The following is a 25,388-nucleotide window of genomic DNA, read 5'->3' as shown; positions in this document are numbered from 1 at the left end:
TAACAATGCAGCCTGGATTGTTTTACAGCTAATATAACAGTGTGACTGCATATTTTCTGTGCAAGGAAAAAGAGATGAAGTTGGCAGTTTAAAATACTGAACAGAAATTTCAGCTGAGCTGTGTGGTTCACACAGATTAATCTACTTCTTTAGAATGTTCATGAGGTAATCAGAATGCTCCCTTTCTGTTCGGAATATTTTTTTGAAAAATACTTGCCATTTTTATACACTACTGTACATACACTACCAACAAATAAGATGACTGAGAAAGTATGGTCAGATATTCACAGCACATAAAACATTGCTCAGTGATTTTGCTGGCAGAGTTTCAAATAATACTAGTGTGGTGATGTTCTGTTTTTTGGTGGGGGGAAGAGCCTGAGGCCAGGGAGAAGAGAGATCATTTCTTTCATACTCAATTTCAGAACCTTTTTCTTCCTACCCACGCTGGTGTATGGGATGCTCCAAATCTCATAAAACTCTCAAATAACTGAGCGCTCAAACATCAGAGTGAACAATTCAATGAAGGTGGCACAGCAGGACCACAGACAGCTGGGTCCCTGTGTTCATCATTAAACCACAGGGCAAGGTGGCTTTACTGTGCAGAGGTGGGGATAGGATGAGGATTGTAAGAAAGCTTACAGAAAGTCAAGCACGACATCTGACTCTTCTTCCACTTGCCCAAAGCCTTCTGTATTATTCCCATACTGACCCCATTCTACACACCAAAGCCTCCTGGACTACTGCCTGGGCTAGTTACTAAATCCCACCCGTGTAATCTCTCTGTTGATGACCAGGTTAAGAAAGGCATCCTGGGTTTCTAAACTCACACGGCTACCCCTCTGATACTTGGCACCACGCAAGGCACTGAATTTAGCCGTATGAAGTGGAAATCCATCAACTTTATGAAAAAACTCGCACAGATACAGACAGACATCATCTTCCTCTCCAAGTGCAAACAGATGAACATCATACCAAATGGACTGAAGGTAAAAAATCCATTGCAATCGACATACTACACCGACTATGGTGAGAGATTGTGCCACACGCTCTCAAAGAAACTGAGGAACGACCTGATCAGCATCCTGTACAGCAAACAGGAGAAGATCAAGAATGAGCTCTCAAAACTGGAGACTCTCATACAAAACCAACCTTCCACACAAACTTCCACGTGGCTGGACTTTACAAAAACGAGACAAGCCATTTACAACGCACACTTTACTTCTCTACAGAGGAAAAAGGACAGTAAACTATCTAAACCCCTACATGCCACAGGGGGCTACAACAGTGGTACCCTTAACTCACCCAACAATATTGTTAATCTATCCAACCACACACTTAGCCTGGCAGAAGAGTCTGTCCTATCTCGGGGACTCTTTCTGCCCCACCATCTCCACGCACATGATACAATTCTGCGGTGATCTGGAAGCCTACTTTCGCTGTCTCTGACTCAAGGAATATTTTCAACACACCACTGAACAGTGCACTAACCCACAGGAACCCCGCTACTAACACTACAAGAAGAAGAATTCTGCATGGACTCCTCCTGACAGTCGAAATGATAGAGTGGACTTCTACATAGAGTGCTTCCACAGATGTGCACAGGCTGAAATTGTGAACAAACACCATCACTTGCCCCATAACCTCAGCCGTACAGAACACAACGCCATCCACAGCCTCAGAAACAACTCTGACATTATAATCAAAGGGGCTGACAAAGGAGGTGCTGTAGTCCTCATGAACAGGTCGGTTTATGAACAGGAAGCTGCCAGGCAACTCTCCAACACCACATTCTATAGGCCACTATCCTTCAATCCCACTGAGGAGTACCAAAAGAAACTACACCATCTGCTCAAGAAACTCCCTGCTATAGCACAGGAACAAATCTACACAGATACACCCCTAGAGCCCTGATCAGGGGTATTCCATCTGCTACCCAAGCTCCATAAACCTGGAAATCCTGGACGCCCCATCATCTGAGGCATTTGCACTCTTACAACAGGATTATCTGGCTAGTTGGACTCTCTCCTCAGACCCTCTCCTCAGACCCTACTCTACCTGCACTCCTAGTTATCTTCGAGACACCACCAACTTCCTGAGGAAACTACAATGCATTGGTGATCTTCCTGAAAACACCATCTGGCCACCATGGATATAAAAGCTCTTTGCACCAATATTCCACATGAAGAGGGACTACAAGTTGTGAGGAACAGTATCCCTCATGAGGCCACAGCACACCTGGTGGCTGAGCTTTGTGACTTTGTCCTCACCCACAACCATTTCAGATTTGGGGACAACTTATACCTTCAAGTCAGCGGCACTGCTATGGGTACCTGCATGGCCCCACAGTATGCCAACATTTTTATGGCTGACTTAGAACGCTTCCTCAGCTCTCGTCCTCTAGTGCCCCTCCTCTACTTGCGCTACATTGATGACATCTTCATCATATGGACCCACTGGAAGGAGGCCCTTGAAGAATTCCACCTGGATTTCAACCATTTCCACTCCACCATCAACCTCAGCCTGGACCAGTCCACACGAGAGATCCACTTCCTGTACACTACAGTGCAAATAAGTGATTGTCACATAAACACCACTCTATACCTGAAACCTACTGACCGCTATACTTACCTACATGCCTCCAGCTTTTATCCAGGTCACATCACACGATCCATTGCCTACAGCCAAGCCCTAAGATACAACCGCATTTGCTCCAATCCCTCAGACAGAGACAAACACCTACAAGATCTTTATCAAGCCTTTTTAAAACTAAGTACTCACCTGGGGAAGTGAGGAAACACACTGACAGAGCGAGACGGGTACCCCAAAGTCACCTACTACAGGACAGGCCCAACAAGGAAAATAACAGACTAGCCATCACGTACAGCCCCCAGCTAAAACCTCTCCAGCACATCATCAACGAACTACAACCTATCCTGGAAAACGATCCCTCACTTTCACACACCTTGGGAGGCAGGCCAGTCCTTGCTTACAGACAGCTCCCCAACCTGAAGCAAATGCTCACCAGCAACTACACACCACAGAAACACTAACCCAAGAACCAATCCCTGTAACAAACCCTGTTGCCTACTCTGTCCCCATATCTATTCTAGCGACATCATCAGAGGACCCAACCACATCAGCCACACCATCAGGTGCTCATTCGCCTGCACATCCACTAATGTGATCTATGCCATCATGTGCCAGCAATGCCCCTCTGCCATGTACATTGGCCAAACCGGACAGTCTCTACGTAAAAGAATAAATGGACACAAATCAGACACTAGGAATGGTAACATACAAAAGCCAGCAGAACACTTCAATCTCCCTGGACGTTCAATAACAGATTTAAAAGTAGCCATCCTTCAACAAAAAAAACTTCAAAAACAGACTTCAAAGAGAAACTGCAGAGCTGCAATTCATTTGCAAACTTAAAACCATTAATTTGGACTTGAATAAGGACGGGGAGTGGCTGGCTTACTACAAAAGCAATTTTCCCTCTCTTGGTATTGATACCACCTCACCAGTTATCGAGACTGGACCACATCCACCCTGACTGAATTGGCCTTGTCAACACTGGTTCTCCACTTGTAAGGTAACTCCCTTCTCTTCATGTGCCAGTATATTTATTCCTGTATCTGTAATTTTCACTCCATGCATCTGAAGAAGTGGGGTTTTTTACCCACGAAAGCTTATGCCCAAATAAATCTGTTAGTCTTTAAGGTGCTACCGGACTCCTCCTTGTTTTTGTAAACTCAGGACAGTGTGTCCAAGATATTTTGAGGATTCCATAACTTCTCTTATGGATACCAATTTCTCAGATTAACTCAGTTTGCTTTTTTTTTGTTGCATTTTGTGCAGTGGTGTCATGTCATGATCAAGTAACTTTCTAGACTTCAATGTAAAAAGTCTGATTTTCCAGCTATTTGCTGTTTCAGCAGATCTCATAGAATTCAGTCCCACCCATCACCCATCAACGACAAACCCAATTAATCAAACCTACCCAAAATTTACCAAATTAAAGGTCTGAATGGAGCACCAAAAGAACATACCCACTTCTCATGACTACTTGCCAACCCTTCTTCCTAGAATCCCTTTATCTTCATTACAGAAACTATGGGCAAATTAGTAGGATGTATGGTTGTATCTACACAGCAAAAGACGACCCACGGCAGTGAGTCTCAGAGCCTGGGTCAGCTGACTCAGGCTTACAGGGCTTTCACTGGGGGGCTAAAAATAAGTAGTGTAGATGTTTGGACTTGGGCAGGCGCTCGGGCTCTGAGACCCTGACTCCTCACCAAGGGAACAAAATAAAGGGCCGAGTTTGCTGTATGCCAAACTCCACTGTACTAAAATGTGCTTATCCACACAGAGTTTCCTCCAAGTCAGCAAGAAGAGTGTTGCTTTCTAAATATACCACTTCAGAACAGGAAATAGGCTGAGAAGAGGTTAGCAAACTCCGTACTGTTTTGAAGTGGTATATTTAGGAAGCAACACTAATGAAGAGGTTAGAAAACTAAAAACCACATTTTTTCCCCCCCACCATGCAGCTCTGTCATTAAAAATCAATAATATTAAAGGTGACAAACACCTGTGATGACATGGAGAATTGGGTTAAACTAGAAATGTCAAAGAATTTGTTTTTAAAATGAAGATGCGAAGACAAGCTGTGGAAGCAAACAATCCAGGCTTTAAAAATCCTCATGGTTTCTCATCCAATTCTTTCCTCACATGGTTGTACCTGTGTCAATCTAACAGGATGTCATTATGCCAGGGTAGAGAAGACTGAAATATGCATGCGAACAAACCTTCAGCATGTTGTGGATCAGCCTATAAATGCACTTCCCATTGTTTGTAGCATCACATGCTTGGATATTTCCCTCCCTTTGTTAGAGTGTAATGAAATGAATAGTAAAGATAGTAAACAGGAACTGCAAAATAATGCTATCTATTGGTTACACAGCAGTAAGCATTGTCAAAATAGTTTTCAATCTCTCTTTTAATGGTTATTTTGCTGCACCATTTTATATCAGCAACTGCAATAATCATCATGTTTGCTGTTTATATGGAAAACTAATTTACATTTATATACTACATTTCTTTCATGACTACTTCTAATTTCATGACATGATGAGTTCACATATTTGATAGGAATGGCTTTGCACCATTAACATACTAAGAATCTTATTTCAGCAGGGTACTCAGTGTTGAAGCAGTATCAACATTGAAAAAAAATTAGTCAGCATGTACATCTTTCTGGGGGATATACCTGTCCCTTTGTTCATGGAAGTCTGACCCGAAACACAAAAACAAATTGTTTTATGGAGTTGACAGTTACCTACTGACCTAGTGTAGTTCTTTGTATTTTTTACTCCTATTGTTAACATTAGTTGAAGATAGCCTTCCAAACTATCTTAATGTGATTATGCTAATAGATCAGGAGTTGGCAACCTTTGGCACGTGGCTCGCCAGGGTAAGCCGCGGCCACACATCCCTCGGCCCGTGCCGCTTCCTGCAGCCCCCATTGGCCTGGAGCAGCGAACCGCGGCCAGTGGGAGCCGTGATCGGCCGAACCTACCGGTAAACAAACTGCCAGGCCCACCAGGGTGCTTACCCTGGCCAGCCGCGTGCCAAGGTTGCCGATCCCTGTAATAGATAAATGCTTCCATAAGTATAATGTATATACACATTAGAACTGACTGAGTTATTTTAAGGCTTTGCTTGGTCAATTTGAATCTCATTTTAGGTATTTGTTAACAAACAAGAAGGTACCCATGGTATCCTTTCTGATCTCTTTTCAGTTACAGATGTTGTATAACCTGATCTACAGAGGTACTGAACATTCAACATCAGATAAATCTGTGGTTACTCAGCACTTCAAAAAAAGTTAAAAAATAAAAATAATAAAAAGATTCAAGCACTGTAGTGTTTAAAATTGCTATTTAGCTGGCGGTTATGTAGTAAGGCAGCCTTGCAAAAATTCTACAACTTCACTTGTCCAGAGCAAGTTATTGTATTTGGTGGGTGCAAAGTGTGCTTTTCCCCTCCAATCATCATAGTAAAAGGTGGGGAAGTAGTTTTTGAGCCAATCCTGAGAGTCATGCAAGGCTATAGTAAGCCTATGGCAGCTGCTTCTTAACTCATCTGAAGTTTCTTTTTGGCATTCGCATTTTTTTGCTAGCAGGGTTCCTCAGGAGTCAAAGTATGTGCAACAGCTTTCGATACTGAGGTGTGTGTGCGTGTGTTGGGGGTGGAGGGGCCTGGCTTTTCACTCTCTTTACCCTATTGGAAGATGATGGCATTTTGTTGTTATTCTCCAATGGTGGTATTAAATATCACTAGTGGACTGGCTGAAAGAATGAACAATGCAGTCAGAATCCCTGCCTCCAGCACCCACCCTAAATAACTAAGCACACCACCTTTGCAACATGGGTGATCTTTGATCCTGTCAGCAATAGCTGAAGTCCATCCTGAACATTAAACCTTGTCACTCTATACAGACAATGGCTTATAGCCTTTGCTTCAATACGCATTTCGCATTTAAAGTCTCGCTATTCTTAGCTCCCAAGTATAGCCATTTAACAAAGCAGATTTTTCATCAAGCATTTCTTCTATATCCTTTGATGCTGCAGATCCAGCACAAGCCTGCAACTCATTAAATCAGCAAAGAAAATCCTGCACATGGAGCCTCCCCTGGGGTTATTTCTTTTACACCAGAGAAGCAGGTTACCAGAGAGGTAGATTGCATCAAGGAATGGGGCACCCAAATACCCCAAGAGAATGTGCTTCAATATGGAAATAAAACCCCATCTGACCACACACCCCAAAGTTGTCACCTACCATCCCACGCTGGAAACCAGGTGGGGTCTCATCAAACAGCTACAATGCATGCTCGATGGGGACCACATCCTGACAGAAATCTTTCCTGAATCCCCTCTTCTAGCCTTCAAATAAGAACCCCCCGAACCTCATAATGAGAAGCAAACTCCCCACAGACCAGGACACGCCAACTCAAAGCGGCCCAGATCCTGCCAGAACAACAGATGCAAAATCTGTAGACATACCACCACCCACAACACTCCTTTCCAAGATCCAAAGGTCCTACACATGCCTATCACAACATGTGCTGTACCCAGGAGCGCCGCCAGCTTTTCTGCTGCCCTAGGCGGCGGAAGGTCCCGCCGCCGAAATACCGCCGCGGTCGCCACCCCCCAAATTGTAGCGTCCTAGGCAACCACCTAGGTCGCCTAATGGGTTGCGCCAGCCCTGGCTGTACCTCATCCAGTGCACTAAATGCCACAAGAACAACTACGTAGGTGAAACAAGACAATCACTATCAGTGTTCCCTTTAATTTTTTACATCCATGTGCGGAACGAATTTTGTTATGTGCACCAATATGGAGGTGATGTGTGGCGGGGGTGTGGCCGAGGGGTTCGGAATGTGGGAGGGGGCTCAGAGCTGGGGCAGAGGGTTGAGGTGCAGGAGGGGTGCGGGCTCTGGCTGGGGGTGTAGGCTCTGGGATGGGGCCAGTGATGAGGGGATTGGAGTGTAAGAGGGGGCTCAGGCCTAGGGGAGTGGATTGGAATGTAGGGGGGTGAGGGCTATGGCTGGGTATGAAGGCTCTGGGGTGGAGCTGGGGATGAGGGGTTCAAGGTGTGGGAGGGGGCTCAAGGTTGGGGTGCAGTGAGGGCTCCGGCTGAGGTGCGGGCTCTGGGGTGAGGATGAGGGGTTTGGGGTGCAGGCTGCCCCGGGGCTGCAGCAGCTCAGGATGTGGGGGGGCGCCTTTCCCAGGCTGTGGCAGCTCCGGCAGGGTGGGACTGGGCTGGGGGAGGGGTTCCTCTCTGTTTTGGGTTGGAGAAATAGTACCGCCGCCCCAGCCCGCTGTCACACGCAGCTCCCCTCCCCGCAGGCCCTCCCGCCCACAGGGGAGGCGCTCGCAGGCCGAGCTCCGTGCATGGACACACATGTCCCATGGACCACGCAGGAGATCAGCCATCGCCTCCCCAAGCCCACCGGCTGGCTCCCAAGGCTGGGCAAGCTCGGGGGCAGGCCCAGTGGGATGGGGGGCAGTGGTTGCGGGGAGCCTGGGACAGTGTGGCACTCCATCCCACGGGACGCAGTGGGGTGGCGGCTCGGGCACCTCCCACTAACTCACCTCCCACTAACTCACAGTCGCTCATTAAACTCACCAGATGAGTTGGCTGCAGCACAATGGGCGGATGGTGGTGGTGGTGGTGGGGCAACGCCGCTGCTTGGCTCAGGGTTTTAATTCCTCTCCACTGCATGTAACCCCCCCATCCCCTGGCAGTTCCAGCTGGGCTGGGGGAGGGACGCCTCTCCCCCCTCCGACATGGCTGGGCTGGGCAAGGGGCGCCTCTCCCCACCTGCCTGGCCTGTGATAGCCTGCTGCTATCTTCCATCACTGTGCTCTCAAATGAACTCACATTGGAAAAAAAATATCAACGTGATCACTCTATATCTGACCTCTCAGTCCTCATCCTTAAAGGAAACCTGCACAACACCTTCAAAAAACAAGCCTGGCAGGTTAAATTCATAACTTTGCTAGACACTAAAAATCAAGGACTGAATACAGACACTGGATTAATGGTTTATTACAACAATCTATAATCCACTAACCCCACCACCACCTTTCTTCCCCCTTTCCCCTCAATGATTGGAAAGGTGTTAACTGGTCACGTCACCTTCAATGCCCCCTTGAAATATGAAAAGTCTATTATTCACTCAGCTCTGTCTGGAAGTACAATTCAGGAGGCTGTCACTACAGTGTGTAATTTGAGAGTCTTTCATAACCTATCAGTATTCTTGGGGTAAACTAGCAACAGATTTAATAAAGCCAGCTATTCTAGTTGAAAGCTAGCCAGATGGCAGCGAGCCGGGCGTGAGGCAGGGTGGAGGAAGAAAGAGGTCAGCAACTCTAAATTCAGTAAAGTTAAACGAAGCAATTAAAACTAAAGGGTGGGGAAGTCCCAGTGTGGAATAATGAACTTTGCAGAGTAGAGCACACCAATGGTGGAAGAAGGAGCACACACACTAAGTGTCCAACTTGGTTTCTGTGTTGGGCCGGTTAGTGTGTGTTCAGAGAACAATATATGCATTATCTCAGCCACAACAAATCAGTTCACTAGTTTCAGCTTTAGTAAACAGCAATCTACTTTTGCTGTGGATTTAGTTTCCCTGATTTGCAGGTTAACAAAGTCCCTCTTTATAACCAATCAACAAAGCGGAGTCCAAATAATGGTTGGAGTGGGGGGCATCAAACTTGTCAAAAACTGACTCCCTGATAAAGATACTGAGTCTCCCAGTTTTTGGTTTTCTTTTTATTAATTAGACCATTCAAATTACTGCTTGACGATGCTTGTTAGAGTTCAGCTGAAGATACCAGCAGACCTTTAAAACACCATCTCCTCTCACTCCAGCTGAGTTTAGGGGCTATTTGGTCCTTCATCTATTCCCTGGAGCAGCGATGTGGGGGATTGGTTTGGTGTTCACACATCTCTGAAGTGCTCACTTTCTCTTTCTACTGTTGCAGTTCTTAGAACCAGGTCATTTATCCCTAAGCAGGAGCAGCAAGCACTGAAAGACTACTGGTATCTTCACAGCTGGAGTGAGTCTGCCTTTATAAAACATTTCTCTTTTTAAATTTCAATTGGCTAAAAAAAGTTCCATTTTCCCTCCCCACCTTATCACAGCAGTTTCTAAAATGAAAATAAATAGCCTAAACTGGCAAGGAAGCTATGGTTTTGTGCACCTAAAGACCTTGAAAGTGTTTTATTCCTAATCCTTTATCTAAAAATTTCAGGGGGGGGAAGTGAGTGATGGTGACTGGATTATGACCAATGGAGGTCAGTGAAGTAGAGGGAACAATAATTGTAACAGTGTCACATTTGTTGACAGGATTCTAGAAAGGTATAATGAACTTAATTCCAGCACCCTCTTCTCCAAATGAGAGTGATTTTCCAAACTTGTGCAGAAAGGATACTTGGGGGAGGAGGATTCTGGTCTGTAGGTGGTAGGAAGTTTGGGGAATACAGTGCTGGAGGGCTAGCCGTCCCTACTGGGGAAAAATTACAGTTGTGGTGCATTGTCTGTGATGTCTAGTGATTCTAGATGCAAGGAGCACACTTGAATGGAGTAGAGGATATGTACTATTAGATACCTTACCTTTTATATCCTCTCTCTTGTGATAGGCATATTAAGTACATGTACACATTATATGTCACTTAAGGTTGTCTGTACATAACATATAGCACCACCTATGGTTAAGCTTGATCAATACTTATAAGACCCTGTTTTCAGTTGCTTAAAACTTGGCCAAACTGACCATTTAGGCTGAAATGTTCCATGCCAGTTATCTGCCTCAGGCTGGTTTGAGAAATTTCAGTGATAACGGTTCATCCATTTCTCAGAAAGATCAGGAAAAATATGTTTTGCCCAGGTTAAAAATAATTCTCACAATCATTTCCATTAAGTTCTAAAGATTCAATATTTGGAACAGGGACTTGTGGGTAAGGGGTCATCCTCGTGTCAGGAATGTGCTTTCCGCCCAAATTTGGCCAAGTCATAAGAATCTGAAAAAAATCTCAGTTTGCACATATTCAGTAGAGGGTAAGCAGCTTCTGGCAGATAGAATCTTTAGAGAATTTATCTGCACTGGACATGTTCCATCTCTTCACAGCTCAATTGAACTGTGCGTGTACCATCCCCTGGAGTAAATGAGCATGCTGCATCCTGGGGCTGAGCAGACTTCTCCTGCAATTACTCCTCCTGCTATTAACTACTGCAGTGCTGGGGACCAGAATTGAGAAGCAAGTCTCTCCTGTGCTCTCAATGTTCCCCCAGCTGGCATCTAGGCACTATGGAGGAGGAGGAGGAAGCAGTCACACTAGAATGCAGAGGAGGTTTGAGAAATTGGGAGCAAGAAGCCAGGGTGGGGCAGATAGGGCAGGGATGCAGGTCCATAAGGATCTATAACCACTATAGAACACTACCCTAGAGAACCTGGAATTAAACCCAGGAGTTTTGTCTCTACATTTTTCTGCATCCTCAAATAGCCGTGAAACTCACTGGCAAAGATAGAACATCCTTCCCCCCAAGTGACCAGTCCACACAGAGGATAAACAGACTACCAATGCCACTCTGTTAGCTCAAGTAGCAGAAGTCTGTGCTGTGGATCTGAAGGTCCAAACCCAGATAACCCAAGCTGGGGATCAATGTGGTTCCAACTAGATGTAATTTTTGTTTTCAAATTTTGGTTTAAACACACACACGAAATTACATCCAAAACCACTATGGTAATAAAACATTAAGGTTGCAAAGACAAGCACTGACCTTAGAAAATTCTTGTACAACCTTAATCCAGCCTCCTTGTGGGTACACATTATGATTCAGTCTTTAATTACATTCTCACGTATGACCCCTGCCTTATTCAGTGGACGGGAAGTTATTTGGTACTTCTTTTTATCCTCAACTTTCAATGTGGTCCAATACCAACACATATGCTCTATGACACTCAAAAAGAAAAGTACTGATCACCAGTACAAAATGTTTCTATTTTACTATTATTTATTATCCTCAAAGGGCAGAATTGATCCAACTTTTCTTACTAGATATCTATAAGGAGAAAGACTGTTTAATTGCATTAAAAAAAACAAAAAGCAAAAACACAACCAAATGCCAACACACAGAGAATTTTAACGGTCTCCCAATAAAGTATTAATTCTATTGTTTCCCCATTGTGTCTATTTTGTCATCGTCTAGGGATACTGTTAATTCTATTAAGAACTGCTGAAATCTCAGTCACACTTGTTCTCCGTCTGGGTATTAACTCCACTTTCTCTCAGCAATATACACCGATAATAGCTATGAAATAATTCATATTCTTGTGAGTGCTAAACAACCATCTGAGATGACATATGAATTGTGTCTCAGTTCGGATTCTCCTCTGATCACTGACAATTCTTGTTTGATTCCTGTGATGCACGTCTTCAGGTAGCTGACTATTCAAATGATATTCAAGTCCTCATTACCATCCTCATTCCCCACTTATTCGAATTCTCCCTGTTCACCTGATCTGGTGACCAATGTGAACAGCTTTCAACTATTTCTTTCAGTTGTAAAGTAATTCCAGTTACATCCCCCACCCCCATTTATCTTCATCCTTTCATCTCACTCTTGAACTTTATTCAATCTCTCCAACAGTTCTAAAATCTTATTTCCCATTAATTAGCACTTATTTCCCAAAAGCACTTCCTTTAAATGGCTAACGCTTCTACAGCCTTTCATCAGTCACATCTTCAGATACTCAGGGCTTGTGTATACTGCTCCACAGTTCAGACTACGGGGGTGTGACTAGCATTGTGCACCAAAGTGGTGAGCTGTAACTCCCCTGTGTGGATGCTGCAGATGTGAAATAAAAGGTTCCTAGTTTGCATTAATAGAGTCCTTTTCAAACAGGACTACATTAATGCAAATTAGCAACCTTTTAGTTCATGCCTGCAGCATCCACATGGGGGAGTTGTAGCACACCACTTCGGTGTGCACTGATAGTCACACCCCCGTAGTCTGAACTGCGGGGCAATGTAGACAAGATCTTAGTGTCTAACCATTGGCTTTTGCAGTTTGTGTTTTTCACTACTCATCTCATTTAATTGATACTGCCAGACTCCATCAAATATATTTTGCTGCGTTGATCAAGGTTCCAGGTTCTGAACACTGTTCCCCATCACTCCATTGCCCCGTCACACTGATTTCCTTCTGGGTTCTTATTTGGTTTCAGTGCTAAAAATCTTAATCCTGATCTCTCAGCTAAATTACTGCAGCTCACTAATCAAATCTTGATGTTACGCTCCGGTAGCTGTCAGTGTATTGTTTATAATAATGGTGTCTGTACTGTTAGGACAATGCTTTATATTTGACTGGGTTTTTATTCCTGTGTCTTTATTAGCTTTGTTAAGTCTGGAGACCGACAGTATTTGTTCACATTAAAATTGGCAAACCAAATCCTGAATCAGAATTTTTGTAGTTGTCCAGAAGTCTGGTAGTCAAAAAATGTATCACAAATTAAGGGTGGAAGAACTTTAGAGATATTTCAATGGAAAGATTTCCTTTCTGTAAGAAAGAGATGCTGAGAGACGCACTACAAGAAATTACTAGATAATAAGACAGCCCTCTGGTTTCTGGAAGAAACAAAAATAAAAAGAGAACTGTAGAAAGTATATGAAATGGAGTAACATTCAGAACTTTGAATACCCATGCCTGTTAATAAAAGCACAAGAGCTATAGCTTTTGCCTGTGACAAGTCACTATACTGTGATAATTTAGTGCTAATAATTCTATGCACTTCATTGCTTTCTTGTTTCTCCCTCTTCACCTTTTGATCTGTAAAGTTTTATAGACTTACCTCAAGTCGGCTGCTATTAAATTAAATCCATTGTAAAGGTGTCCTTCTGACGAAACTTTCTTCAAGTAAGAGAAGCTGTCCAGATCCGTAGTCAAGAAGTTTCTTACAAGTGCACCTAAGAAGAAGAGGAAGGATTTAGAGTCAGTTAGAATGAGTTGCATATGGAAAGTGAGGATAGCTAATCTGGCAAATTCAGTCAAACAAGCAGAACACAAGGCTTAGGATTCCTGTTATTGATGAGGGGCAAAATATGGAAATTAGGGTTTTCTATAGTGCTCACATTAAACCAATATAGCAATTATGACACTTATTTTTACTCTGAGGAAGAACCTGCAACGGATTTATGTTTGAGGAGCCTTCGGTATTAGATGTTCTCGCATATTACCACTCTCCTCAGTCTTTTATTTCATTTCCCCTACATGTTCCTTGTAGCCCTGGCTTGGTATACAACTAATGTGGCTCATTTATTTGATCTATTTAATGTCATATTTTTCCACTGAAGGACCTCATGACCCTGAGTTTACAAGCAGACCTTTTTTTTTTAACTATAAAAATATAATGAGAAAAAGTCTCCTAAAAGAGAAAAATGCACATTTTTCCATTTCATATTATGTTCTGCTCACAAAAGTGTCCTAGGAATGCATCAATCTAAAACACAGAGCTCAACCACAAGGAGTTTCAAGAGCTTGTTACATATTCAAAACTCTTCAGAGGAGGAGGACAGGGTGTACAAAAAAAGGTTTCTACAAGCCTTGTTAATAGCTATTATTACCACTTCATTGGATGAGAAAAGGGGGTTAAAACAGCACTTAGTTAAGGTTGTAACGAACATTCCATTATATAGTCACTCATATATTTTCATTTCCTCATTGTGACGCCATACCTCTTCCCTTTGCATTTGTATCAATCTTCGGCTGCAAGTAGTTTGTCAAGGCAGCCATCTTGCCTTTCTTACTGATTCCAAGCCACGTCCCGCCTTCTCTTCCTTCCTCCATATCCAAACCTAGAGCAAATAGTGGCATAAGCAGAAATAAGACAGATTCACTACTTTGCTGCTTCATCTCATTTCAAAAGCCTTAAATCACAGTTCCTTAATAAAAATTGAGTTTAGCTAGTGCTGGATAGATGCCTAGAGTCCCAAGCTTTTTTGTTTGTTTGGAAAGTAAAAATGAAATGAGTTAAAACTAAATCAGTATTTTGCAATTGTGCAATATTCACCATTTAATAAAATCACAGTGATGATAGGGAAAAAAGTCAGTAAATTAACCTAAACCAAGATTTTAAAAATTTCGACTGTGTTAAAAGGAATATAACTGGATTATGTAGAGCTAGAATATTTGTTAATTCAAATGCAAATCTCAGGGAAGGATTAGCTGCTGTTGGAAGCATAGGGGCTTGCTGGGGGGTTCTGGATGCAATGGTAATGCCTGCAGGGAGGGTCCAGGTGAAGGTGGTTGGGGCTCAGTGTGTGTGTGTGTGTGTGTGTGGGCTCAATGGGGAGGTCCAAATGCTGGGGGAGTGGAGCTCAATGGGATGGGGATCCAGGTGCAGCTGGTTGGGGCTCGGTGGGGTGGGGATCCGTCGGGGTGGTCCAGGTGCAGGGGGAATGGGGCTCAGTAAGGGGAAGGGGGTTCTGAGTGCGGGGGGGGGGTGAGGCTCAGTGGGAGGGTCTGGGTATGAGGGGGGGGTCTGGATGCTTGGGGGTAGGGTGGATGGGGGAGCAGCTCCCTTTACAGGGATCCCTCCCCCTGCAGCTGAGGAGCGATGGGTGCAGGAAGCCGGGGAGGAGGGGGATGGAGTTTGCAGAGCTTCCTGCAGCTGGGGGAGAAATCTGGGGGTGTGTCTGACCTGGCCCCGGATGCCATGCAGGGGAAGAGAAAGCCTGTCCTCCCCAGCCCAGCCAGAACTAGCAGCTGAGCCCGGTGCAGGGTAGGAGCCACCAGCTGGGTCTTCCCCAGGCCCACCCCCTACCCCACAGTGATTGACTTCTCTGTTGGCTGCCCTGGGCACCAGAAACATACTGCTGGGGAGAGTCACAAGACCATTCTTGTGGCTTCCCTTTGCTTCCCCGTCAGAAAGTAATTTTTCTGCCCAGATGGGCACGCACATGGGGTGACTCAGAAAATGACAAGGCAGAGCCGCTAGAGCATAGCTTTCTGAAGCATTGCAGCAAAGCTCTGCCCTAAATTTCAGGTGCTGGAGTGACACACTCGACTGCTACACCCCAGCTCAGATTTGCGTGGGCCTGGGTGCTAACTGGGTGGGCTGTGGCCCACCTGTGGCTATGCCCTTGGCATGTAATAGTTTTCTTGATGTCGGATCTGCACACAAGGCATTACTGCCACTCTTCACTAGGGTTGCCAGGCATCGGTTTTCGACCGTTAAAAGTCTGGTCGGTGGCACAGCAGGGGCCCGGGGCTAAAGCAGGCTCCCTACCTGCCCTGGCTCCGCGCTGCTCCCAGAAGTGGCCACCAGGTCCCTACAGCCCTTAGGCGCTAGGGCAGCCAGGGACTGGGAAACTCCGTGTGCTGCCCCCGGCCCAAGTACCGGCTCCACAGCTCCCATTGGCCAGGAACCGCGACCAATGGGAGCTGTTGGTGGCGGCGCCTGTGGGCACAAAGGCACCTGGCTGCCCATGTGCCTAGCGGGCACAGGTACCTGGCAGCCACTTCCTCAGAGCGGCGGTAAACGCCGGCAGGACCCCGCACCTCCTCCCCCGCACCCTAACCTCCTGGCCCAACCCCGAGCCCCGTCCTGTACCCCAAACCCCTCATCCCCAGCCCCACCCCAGAGCCTGCACCCCCAACCCAGAGCCCATACCCCCTCCCGCATCCCAACCCCCTGTCCCAGCCCAGTGAAAGTGAGCGAGGGTGGAGAAGAGCGGAGAGAGGGGGAGATGGAGAGAGTGGGGGGCGGGGCAGGGGTGTTTGGTTTTGTGCGATTAGAAAGTTGGCAAGCCTACACTCCATTCCACTCAAATCATAAGAAGAATAAAGAATGAATATCAGCCATTGTAGCTATGATGGACAATGCCTGTAAGTTACGGTACAGTAGTACAGAACAAGCAGCAATGTTTTAAGTGTCAAGAATGATCATCAATATTAAGTGACAACAGGCAAGAATGAATTGGATATATTTACTTTTTTGCCTCGCTACTTTCATTTGAAAGAAGTGCATTATTAATTCAAACAGTGTACTAATCAGATCTGCACAGATAAGCCCCTTGCACTGAATTGCCTCAAATAAAACCCGGGATGGGGTGGGGTGGGGTGGGGTGGAGGAAAAGAGTAAGACATCAAAAAATGGATTTTATTATCTATTCCACTTTGCTACAGGCTAGTATTCAGCTAATGTTAGGATTTCAACATCTAAGTATTTTGTTCCTCCCCCCTGGCCGCCGTGTAACAAGGGAGGCAGCATCCAGAGTGTCTGGCAGGAATTTTGGAACGTCAGCCAGAATTTCAGAAAGCGAGGAAGCTGCAGTGCAGTGGGAGTAATTGATCCTCACAGACCTCTCTGCCAACGACACCACCACCACATAACATCAATTAAAATTCTTTGCAGAGTCAGAATGTTCTATTTAAACAAGGCTCTGTCTACTTGAGCCTCACATTTTTATATCGGAGAGTATGGAGATGTCGTCAAATTGAAACTGTATTTAAAGATAGATTCTCTATAAAAAACATCAGCTAGACAACAGCCTAGCACAGGGGTGGGCAAACTCTTTGGGCCAGGGGCCACATCTGGGTGGGGAAATTGTATGCAGGGCTGGGGCAGGGGGTTGGGGTGCAGGAGGGAGTGCGGGGTGTGGGAGGGGATGCGGTGTGCAGGAAGGGGCTCAGAGCAAGGGATTGGGGCAGAGGAGGGGTGCAGAGTGTATGGGGGGCTCAGGGAAGGAGGTTGGGGTGCAGGAGGGGTGCGGACTGCAGGAGGGGGCTCAGGGCAGGGGGTTGGGGTGTGGGGTGTGGCAGGGAGTGCGGGGTGTGGCAGGGGGCTCAGGGCAGGGGGTTGGGGTGCAGGGTGTATGAGGGGACTCAGGGCAGGGAGTTTGGGGTGCAGGAGGGATGCGAGATGCAGGCTGGGTTCGGGCTCCAGCCCGGCGCCACTTACTTAAAGTGGCTCTGGGGTGGCAGCGGCGCGCACTGGGGCCAGAGCAGGCTCCCTGCATGCCTGCCCTGGCCCCACGCTGCGCCGCTCCAGGAAGCGCTGCGGCCCCTGGGGGACGGAGGGGGTGGAGGGCTCTGCGTGCTCTGCCCTTGCAACGCCTCCAGGTACCTGGGGGGTACTTGTGGGGGAGGGGGGGGGGAAATAGCTCAGTGGTTTGCGCATTGGCCTGCTAAACCCAGGATTGTGAGTTCAATCCTTGAGGGGGCCACTTAGGGATCTGGGGCAAAATTGGTCCTGCTAGTGAAGGCAGGGGGCTGGACTCAATGACCCTTTGGGGTCCCTTCCAGCTCTATGAGATAGGTATAGCTCCATATACCTCCCCTGAAGCTCCTATTGGCCGCGGTTCCCCGTTCCTGGCCAATGGGAGCTGCGTGGGGCGGTGCCTGGAGGCAAGGGCAACGCATGGAGCCCTCTGCCCCCCCTGCTCGGGGGCCACAGGGTTAGGGTTGGGGTTAGGCTTCTGAAAGCGGCGCGGGGCCCGCGGCGCCATGGGGGGCAATCCCGCGGGCCGGATCAAAGCCCTGAGGGGCCGGATCTAGCCCGCATGCCGTAGTTTGCCCACCCCTGGCCTAGCAACAACAGCCAGGGAGAAAGCTAATAAACCAAAACAACTTTGGTCATTAGTCAAAAAATTTCAAACTGATAAGAAATGAGACATACATTTTTAAAATTTCATTTCCTTGAGCCTTATTCCATTAAACAATTTTAAAGTCACTGACTACTATTCAGCAATTCCATTTTCCAGAGAGTTATTCAGGGTACTAAATAACTAGTTATGTTAGACGGTATAATGCATTTTCACTACACTGCTTGAACTGTGGCTTTTGGAGAACATATGATGAAGAAGAGTGAAGAACATTCAAGAAAGTTTTTTTTTGTAGTCAACTAAATGCAACAAAACTCAGTGGACTTTATATAAAATCTGACTATGAGTTGTTACAGCTGATTTACAAATTGTTGTCAAAGTATCCATTGCATGGGTTTACTTCGGCTCTGAATCACTTCATTACAGAGTTAAGGTTTACAAACCACGCATTCAAGTTTTTAAGAAGTTACAGTACAGATTAAAGAAAACATACAAGATAGCAATACAACGAAGGCCTATGCCTCTTTCAAGCCCATAAACTGGTTTTCAACCATCACACGTGAGGACAAGTTCTCATCACCTTTAAATGTTCTTTTATTTCTAACAACGTTTTTGTAGATTTGCAAACAAAAGTACATGGGAAGAGAGATTCAAGACAAGATTCCATTAAAAAGTTACATACCACTAAGGATCTCATTGCTGCTATCCCAAAAGTCTGCTGATTTTGATGGTCTGTTGTAAAATTCATCTCTATTAGCTGCTAGGATAAGCCTGTAGGACAAGAGGAAGACTATGAATTTCAGATGTTGCATACTTGATCTGTGCACTACTTGTAATTTTTTGTTCCCCCTCCCCCCCCCCCCAAAAAAGTACATTTTTGTGACTAGAGGAGCTGATCATGAAGGCATCTTTCTTCAAAGACGGGAAATACAGATCCTCCAATAATGAATTTAACACGCTACACAGAATTTCTCAGATAAAATTTAAGAAATTAGCATGATCACCAAAAACAGAACCAAAGTTGCTGAACTTGTGAGGGAAATCACATTTCCATTTAAAGATTTTGTACTTAGTTACAAATAACTTCTTGTATTATTGAAAGATTAAAGAAAAAGGGAGAAAGTTTGGAAAATATGTTACAGGCCTTTCACTCCTCACTCAGTTGTTTAGCCTGAAACTGGTAAAACTACTTTTTTTTTTTTTTTTTTTTACCCTTAGAGACAGTGGTAATGGAGGATACAGTGTAAGCCAAGGCTCCTATAGGCAACTGCATGCTACCATACTGAGTAAACTTGCAACCCAAGGGTTCCTGCCATTGAGCAGGAGATAAGTCTTCCAGAAAAACAGTCACAGAGAGTCAACTGAAAATAAGGCAAAATAAAACCCAATTCTCTTTTGGGGTAGGAAAGTTTAGCCTTCATTCTCCTTGGAAGCAAGCTCTGGAGCAGAGAACTTAAAACACATTAATGCTGGAGGCTGAATATGTGCACATGCATTATGAGACATGTACTATTTTTCGCCCACAGTACCCCTCCCTCATTCAGTACTCACGATAGATGCTGCTCACTCAGAGTAGCTATTATACCCTCATTGTTCAAAGTGTCACCCCATTCCCTATTTACTGCACACTATTCAAACCCTGCTTTGAAGACAGAATTATTAAATTTACTCATGGACTATTCTACGGCACTTATCTAAGTGCTTCATAAAGATTAGTTAATTAATCTTCACAGCACTCGTCTGAGGTTAAGGAGTGGTATTATCCCCATTTTACAGATTGGTAGCTGAGGCACAGAAAGATTAACGTCAAAAGTTTCAACTAACTTTGGGTGCCAAATTTGAGATACCCAGGACCTGATTTTTCAGAGTACTTTGCATTATATTGCACTTTATGTATTCAAGAACAGATCCCAATGACTTCAGCCACCATTGTGAGTGCTCAGCATTTCTGCAAATCATGCCCCAAGGAATCTAGCTGGACACCCAAAAAATGAGGCACACACAATTAGTGATCACCTGAGAAAAGTCTATTTAAAGTGACTTGCCTAGCATCACATAAGAAAACTTTGGCAGAAACAGGGTTAAAATCCAGTTCTTCAGGCAGCATTCAACTGTATAACCAAAACACTATCCTTTCTTTGCCTGAAGTCCCCTGCCTCATTAACAATACACCTTCCAACTTCTGCAACAAATGAGGCAGAGATCTTACAGACAACGCCTCCATTATGGCACAACTCTGATTCATCCCCAGAGCAAGTCCACCCTGTGCACTGAATGAGGCAGGTATCCTGTGGACAAAAAAATAGTATATGGTCATGTAACTAAAGACTGTACATAATGCACAGGTCAAATTAAGGTTACACAGGCAACCTTAATTCTGGCATTTCTTAACTTCAGAGAGCTTGACTTAGCAACCTTAATCACATCCTTATAATGTAGTTTGTAATATATTATTGTATATAAAATTTATTTAAATACAGAATGAAGAAGGAAATAGCCTCTTTGTCTTCCATTCACCTTTAAATATCCAGGGCATAGATGGGATGGTCATTCTGTCTTAGACCCATCCCCAAAGTGAAAACTGAGCATCAAGATCATTTGTCTGAGTCTTACTTTACTAGTATGTGCTAATCTTTCATAGATAAAGGGAAGCGAAAGGGAAAGAGCAAAGCCTTGTTTCATGCCAGCCAGGAAATGTTATAAGAGGGCAGAGTTTGAGCTTCCTAGGAACACTATAGAGAAACATTTTAATCCTTACTGAGATTTGGCCACTGCAGCAAACAAAATGCAGGAGGCCCATGGAGGCTCCATAATCAAAGGCTAGTAGGAGGTTAAGAAATACAATACGTAATTGAAAAACATTGTCAGGTGAAATTCTCTGTTTATATTTGGTAATAAGCGTTTCTCACTCTGCGAGCTCTCAGACTGCTGTGCTGTAGCTCTTGACATACTGTCTAAATCTAAATTATACAAGTTTAGCAAGTCAAACAAATATTTCATTAAACCATGCTGGATTTTACTAGGGCTTAGTGAAGATATAAAGATAAGAATTTTTTTTCTAGCTATATGCACTGTCTTCTGTTTTAGGATTTATGTAGTTATAATTGGTGCTTGGAGGCTTAACAGGCAAGCTCATGTACATTTAAAATATGCCTGGATATGCAAGAAACATATGCAGCAAGGGCATTTAAAAAATGTTTTAGGCTTTGTGGGAACACAAAACAGCCGAATTAAGAGACTACATAATTTCATGTCAGGCAGGGTGTGAACACAAAGCAGGGTAGGATATGAAAAGTCAATATGGTTAGATTGCCTCAGAGGAATCCAGAACAAGTACTTTGGCTTTTTAACCTTTAAAACATGACTTCTCTCAACACAATTATTAAACCAATACGCTCATGTACAGTGCATTCCAATACCCACTGGATCATCCCATACTGCCATTTCATCCTTGTGCTAACGGTGAAGCTCTGGAAACAAAATGAAAGTTTGGGCTTCTGTGTCTGTGCATCAACATCTTTTCTGACAAAAAGCCAATAACATTTGCTATTGCTAATAATCTTTGGCAGTCAGCATTGGAAGCTCAACCTATTGTCTTAATGCAACAACTACACAAACTAACAAATACACAAACTAACGAGCCTCAAGAATAAAAAACTGGAGTTGGCAATAGTTACTCCATGTCTATATTGAGAATCAGGCTATTAAGATTATCCAAACTTCCTATAGAAATGCAAGTACGCAGATTAGCCTCATTTTAGCATTGTTGAGCTCTTCCCTATCCATAGGGCCCTACCAAAATCACGACCATGAAAAACACATCACAGACCTGAAATCTTGTGTGTGTCCCCCCATGAAATCTGGTCTTTGGTGTGCTTTTACCCTATACTATACAGATTTCACAGAGGAGACCAGCATTTCTCAAATTGGGGGTCCTGACCCAAAAGGGAATTGCAGGGGGTCAGAAGGTTATTTTAGGGGAGGTCGCAGTATTGCCACCCTTACTTCTGCGCTGCCTTCAGAGCTGGGTGCAGGGCCGGCTCTGGCTTTTTTGCCGCCCCAAGCAAAAAAAAAAAAACAACCTGCAGGGCGGCTGGAGCCAGGGTGCAGGGGGACTCCCTGTGCTGCAGACGTGCAGCGGAGTGCGCGCCCGGTCTAGTGGAGGGGATGGGGGAGGGAGTGGGGGGCAGAGAGAGAAGGGGGGGCCAGGGCTTCAGCGGGTTGCTTGCCCCGCGGCCCCTCCCACTGCGCCGCCTGCCGGGAGGGCTCTGCGCCGCTCCGGTCGGCTGGGAGGGAAGGACACGGGCTGCCCTGCTGAGTTTGCTGCAGGGCGCTCCCCTCCTCTGCGCCGCTGCCCCCTACAGGGCGGCCGGAGCGGCAAACCAAAAAGAAAATAAAAAAAAAAGGGCGGCCGGAATGCCGCCCCTTGGAATCTGCTGCCCCAAGCACGAGGTTGCTCGGCTGGTGCCTGGAGCCAGCCCTGGCTGGAGTATAGCAGCTGTTGGCTGGGTGCCCAGCTCTGAAGGCAGCGCCCTGCCAGCACCAGCGCAGAAGTAAGGGAGGCAATACCTTACCATGCCACTCTTACTTCTACGCTGCTGCCTTCAGAGCTGGGCGGCCAGAGAGTTGTGGCTGCTGACTGCAGGAAGCAGCGCAGAAGCAAGAGTGGCAATACCATACCAGGCAATCCTTACTTCTGCGCTGCTGCTGGCGGCGGCGCTGTCTTCAGACTTGGGCAGCTGGAGAGCGGCGGCTGCTGGCCAGGAGCCCAGCTCTGAAGGCAGCGCCGTCGCCAGCAGCTGTGCAGAAGTAAGGGTAGCAGTACCGTGACCCCCCCACAATAACCTTGCAAACACGCCACCCCAAACGTTTTTCAGTCAGTACCCCTACAATTACAACACCGTGACATTTCAAATTCAAATAGCTGAAACAATAAAATTTACTATTTTTTAACTCATCTGACCGTGAAATTGACCAAAATGGACTGTGAATTTGGTAGGAACCTACCTATCCAATATGATTTTTTTCTGCTACAGATAAAACAAAGTATCATCTTGACAGTAGAACTGGTTTTGTTAAGCAGAAAAATCAATATATAAAAGACTTCCCATGTACATACATAATGTGGGATAGGAGATTCTTAAAAATAAAGTGTCACTGCTTACTAAAAATGAATAGTTCCTTCTTCACAGAAAGCCCTAACTGTTTAAGCATAACTTCACAATGTTTTTACCCACCTACCAAAAAAGCCCACACAAGCTTACAACACTAAATGACTGCAAATAACTGCCTTCTTCATGCCAAAGCAAAGAATGGGGGGAACAAAGGCCCAATAAGTTTAGTGTGAAAAGTTAGTCAAGAAGCAGCAAATTCTTAAGTATTTTAAGGGTGATCTCGGAGACAATTATTTTTAATGTATTTGTTCGTTATAAAGTAATTTCAGTGATCCACAAGAGTCCTTTATTCTGAAAGCAATTAATTCACTGTAATATAGGTACAATGACTACTAATGTTTGTAAACCATTTACCTAAGCCAGTTTTATGTTCAGTATCGTAGCTTTAATATCAATTACCATTTGGTTTGCCAATAACATTAGCTAATTTCTTTCAGACCTAGAAAAAATCAAAATTATTCCTGGTTCTCCCTCACCCACCAAAACAGAAATAGTCTCTTGGCAGCTTATTGGTACTGTGTAGGTTCAGTGTATTTGCTTTTGGTTCAAAATCTTATTTACTGCGCTTATTTTAGCATTGTGTTGGTCCCATAAGCAGAACTGTAGGAATCTGTGGTATCTTGAAATGGTCACACAGAGGCAGAGAGAGAGAGAGGCACACGTCCTGCAGTTATCATCTTGGTTTCCCTTCATTAAAAAAAAAGTCAATGGGCAATTTAAAGTTTCATTGTAGTTTTAAAATGTATTGAGCACTTGCACTACCAAAAAGTAGCATTCTGAAAAGAACCTTTTTTTCCTGAAAATCTAGAACAGATTCAGAAACACTTTACAAGTAGATGTGTGCAATTAGCAATCTGTAATTTCAAGTAAATGGCACTATAGGGAAGATAGAATTATGAGTTGTTAGATTCACGTAAGACTCCCACTGTGGTGGTACTAACAACATATTCTGCTGAAACTCAAGCCTTTGGTGAGAAGAGTATAGCCCAGAGGTGGGCAAACTATGGCCCAGGGGCCGCATCCGGCCCTTCAGACATTTTAATCCGGTCCTTGAGCTCCCGCCGGGGAGCAGGGTCCGGGACTTGCCCCGCTCGGGCGCTCCAGTTGGAGAGTGGGGGTCAGGGGCTTGCCCCGCTCTGTGCGTACCGTGGCTCCTGGAAGCAGCGGCATGTCCCCCCTCCGGCTCCTACACGTAGGGGCAACCAAGGGGTTCTGCACGCTGCCCCCACCCCAAGTGACACCCCTGCAGCTCCCATTGGCTGGGAACCACGGCCAGTGGGAGCTGCAGGAGCGGCGCCTGAGGACGGGTCAGCGTGCAGAGCTGCCTGGCTGTGCCTCCGCATAGAAGCCGGAGGGGGACGTGCTGCTCCTTCTGGGAGCTGCTTGAGGTAAGCACCGCCTAGAGCCTGCACCCTCCCCCCCCACCTCCTGCCCCAGCCTGGAGCCCCTTCCCACACACTGAACTCCTCATTTCTGGACCCACCACAGAGTCCACACCCCCACCCAGAGCCTGCACCCTCTCCCACACCCCACCCCCCACTTTTGTGAGCATTCATGGCCTGCCATACCATTTCTGTACCCAGATGTGGCCCTTGGGCCAAAAAGTTTGCCCGCCCCCAGTATAGCCCATCCCAGGAAAAGTGAAAGTGTCTTACATGGAATGCACAAGAGTGCTCTTACCTACACACAATCCTTGCATTAAATCTTGAATTATTGATTCTTGCATGCCTTGTATAGGTGGATGGCCCTTGCACTTTTGCTAGTGGAAAAGGGGAGTTTACAATACATCTACTGATTCTGTATCTGTAGGGCTATTTATTGGTGCTTCACTTTCATAAACAGTAAATGTACTTGCATATTTAAAAGAGTGGAGCCCATTTTGTTTGTAAAAGTTTATATAAAGTCAGATCTCTCTATAGAGAAAGTTAGTGGCCCACGTAGTCCATTTCTTCCTTTACATCAGATACAACGCTTTTAGGCAATTGCACATCTATATTTTTACATACTGACCTTTGCTTTAAAATAGTTATCTACCTCTAT

The 25,388-nt window shown here is 45.2% G+C and overlaps 1 protein-coding gene across 4 annotated transcripts in view; it reads right to left on the bottom strand.

Annotated features, from left to right (window-relative positions):
• The window catches only part of TANGO2 (transport and golgi organization 2 homolog), a 79,860-nt gene that overhangs the window by 21,687 nt on the left and 32,785 nt on the right, over positions 1-25,388 (bottom strand). For all 4 annotated transcript variants that reach the window (XM_065417605.1, XM_065417601.1, XM_065417602.1 and 1 more), the window contains 3 exons: positions 18,857-18,945; positions 14,305-14,424; positions 13,422-13,536 (listed from right to left, as the gene is read on the bottom strand). In XM_065417605.1, the coding sequence (XP_065273677.1) occupies positions 13,422-13,536; positions 14,305-14,424; positions 18,857-18,945 (324 nt within the window). The remainder of the gene's footprint in view (positions 1-13,421; positions 13,537-14,304; positions 14,425-18,856; positions 18,946-25,388) is intronic.

Source organism: Emys orbicularis, chromosome 16, assembly GCF_028017835.1.
Source record: "Emys orbicularis isolate rEmyOrb1 chromosome 16, rEmyOrb1.hap1, whole genome shotgun sequence".
Classification (NCBI taxonomy): Eukaryota; Metazoa; Chordata; order Testudines; family Emydidae; genus Emys; species Emys orbicularis.
Note: the sequence above shows the minus strand (reverse complement) of the source record. Positions and strands in the feature narration are given on the sequence as shown.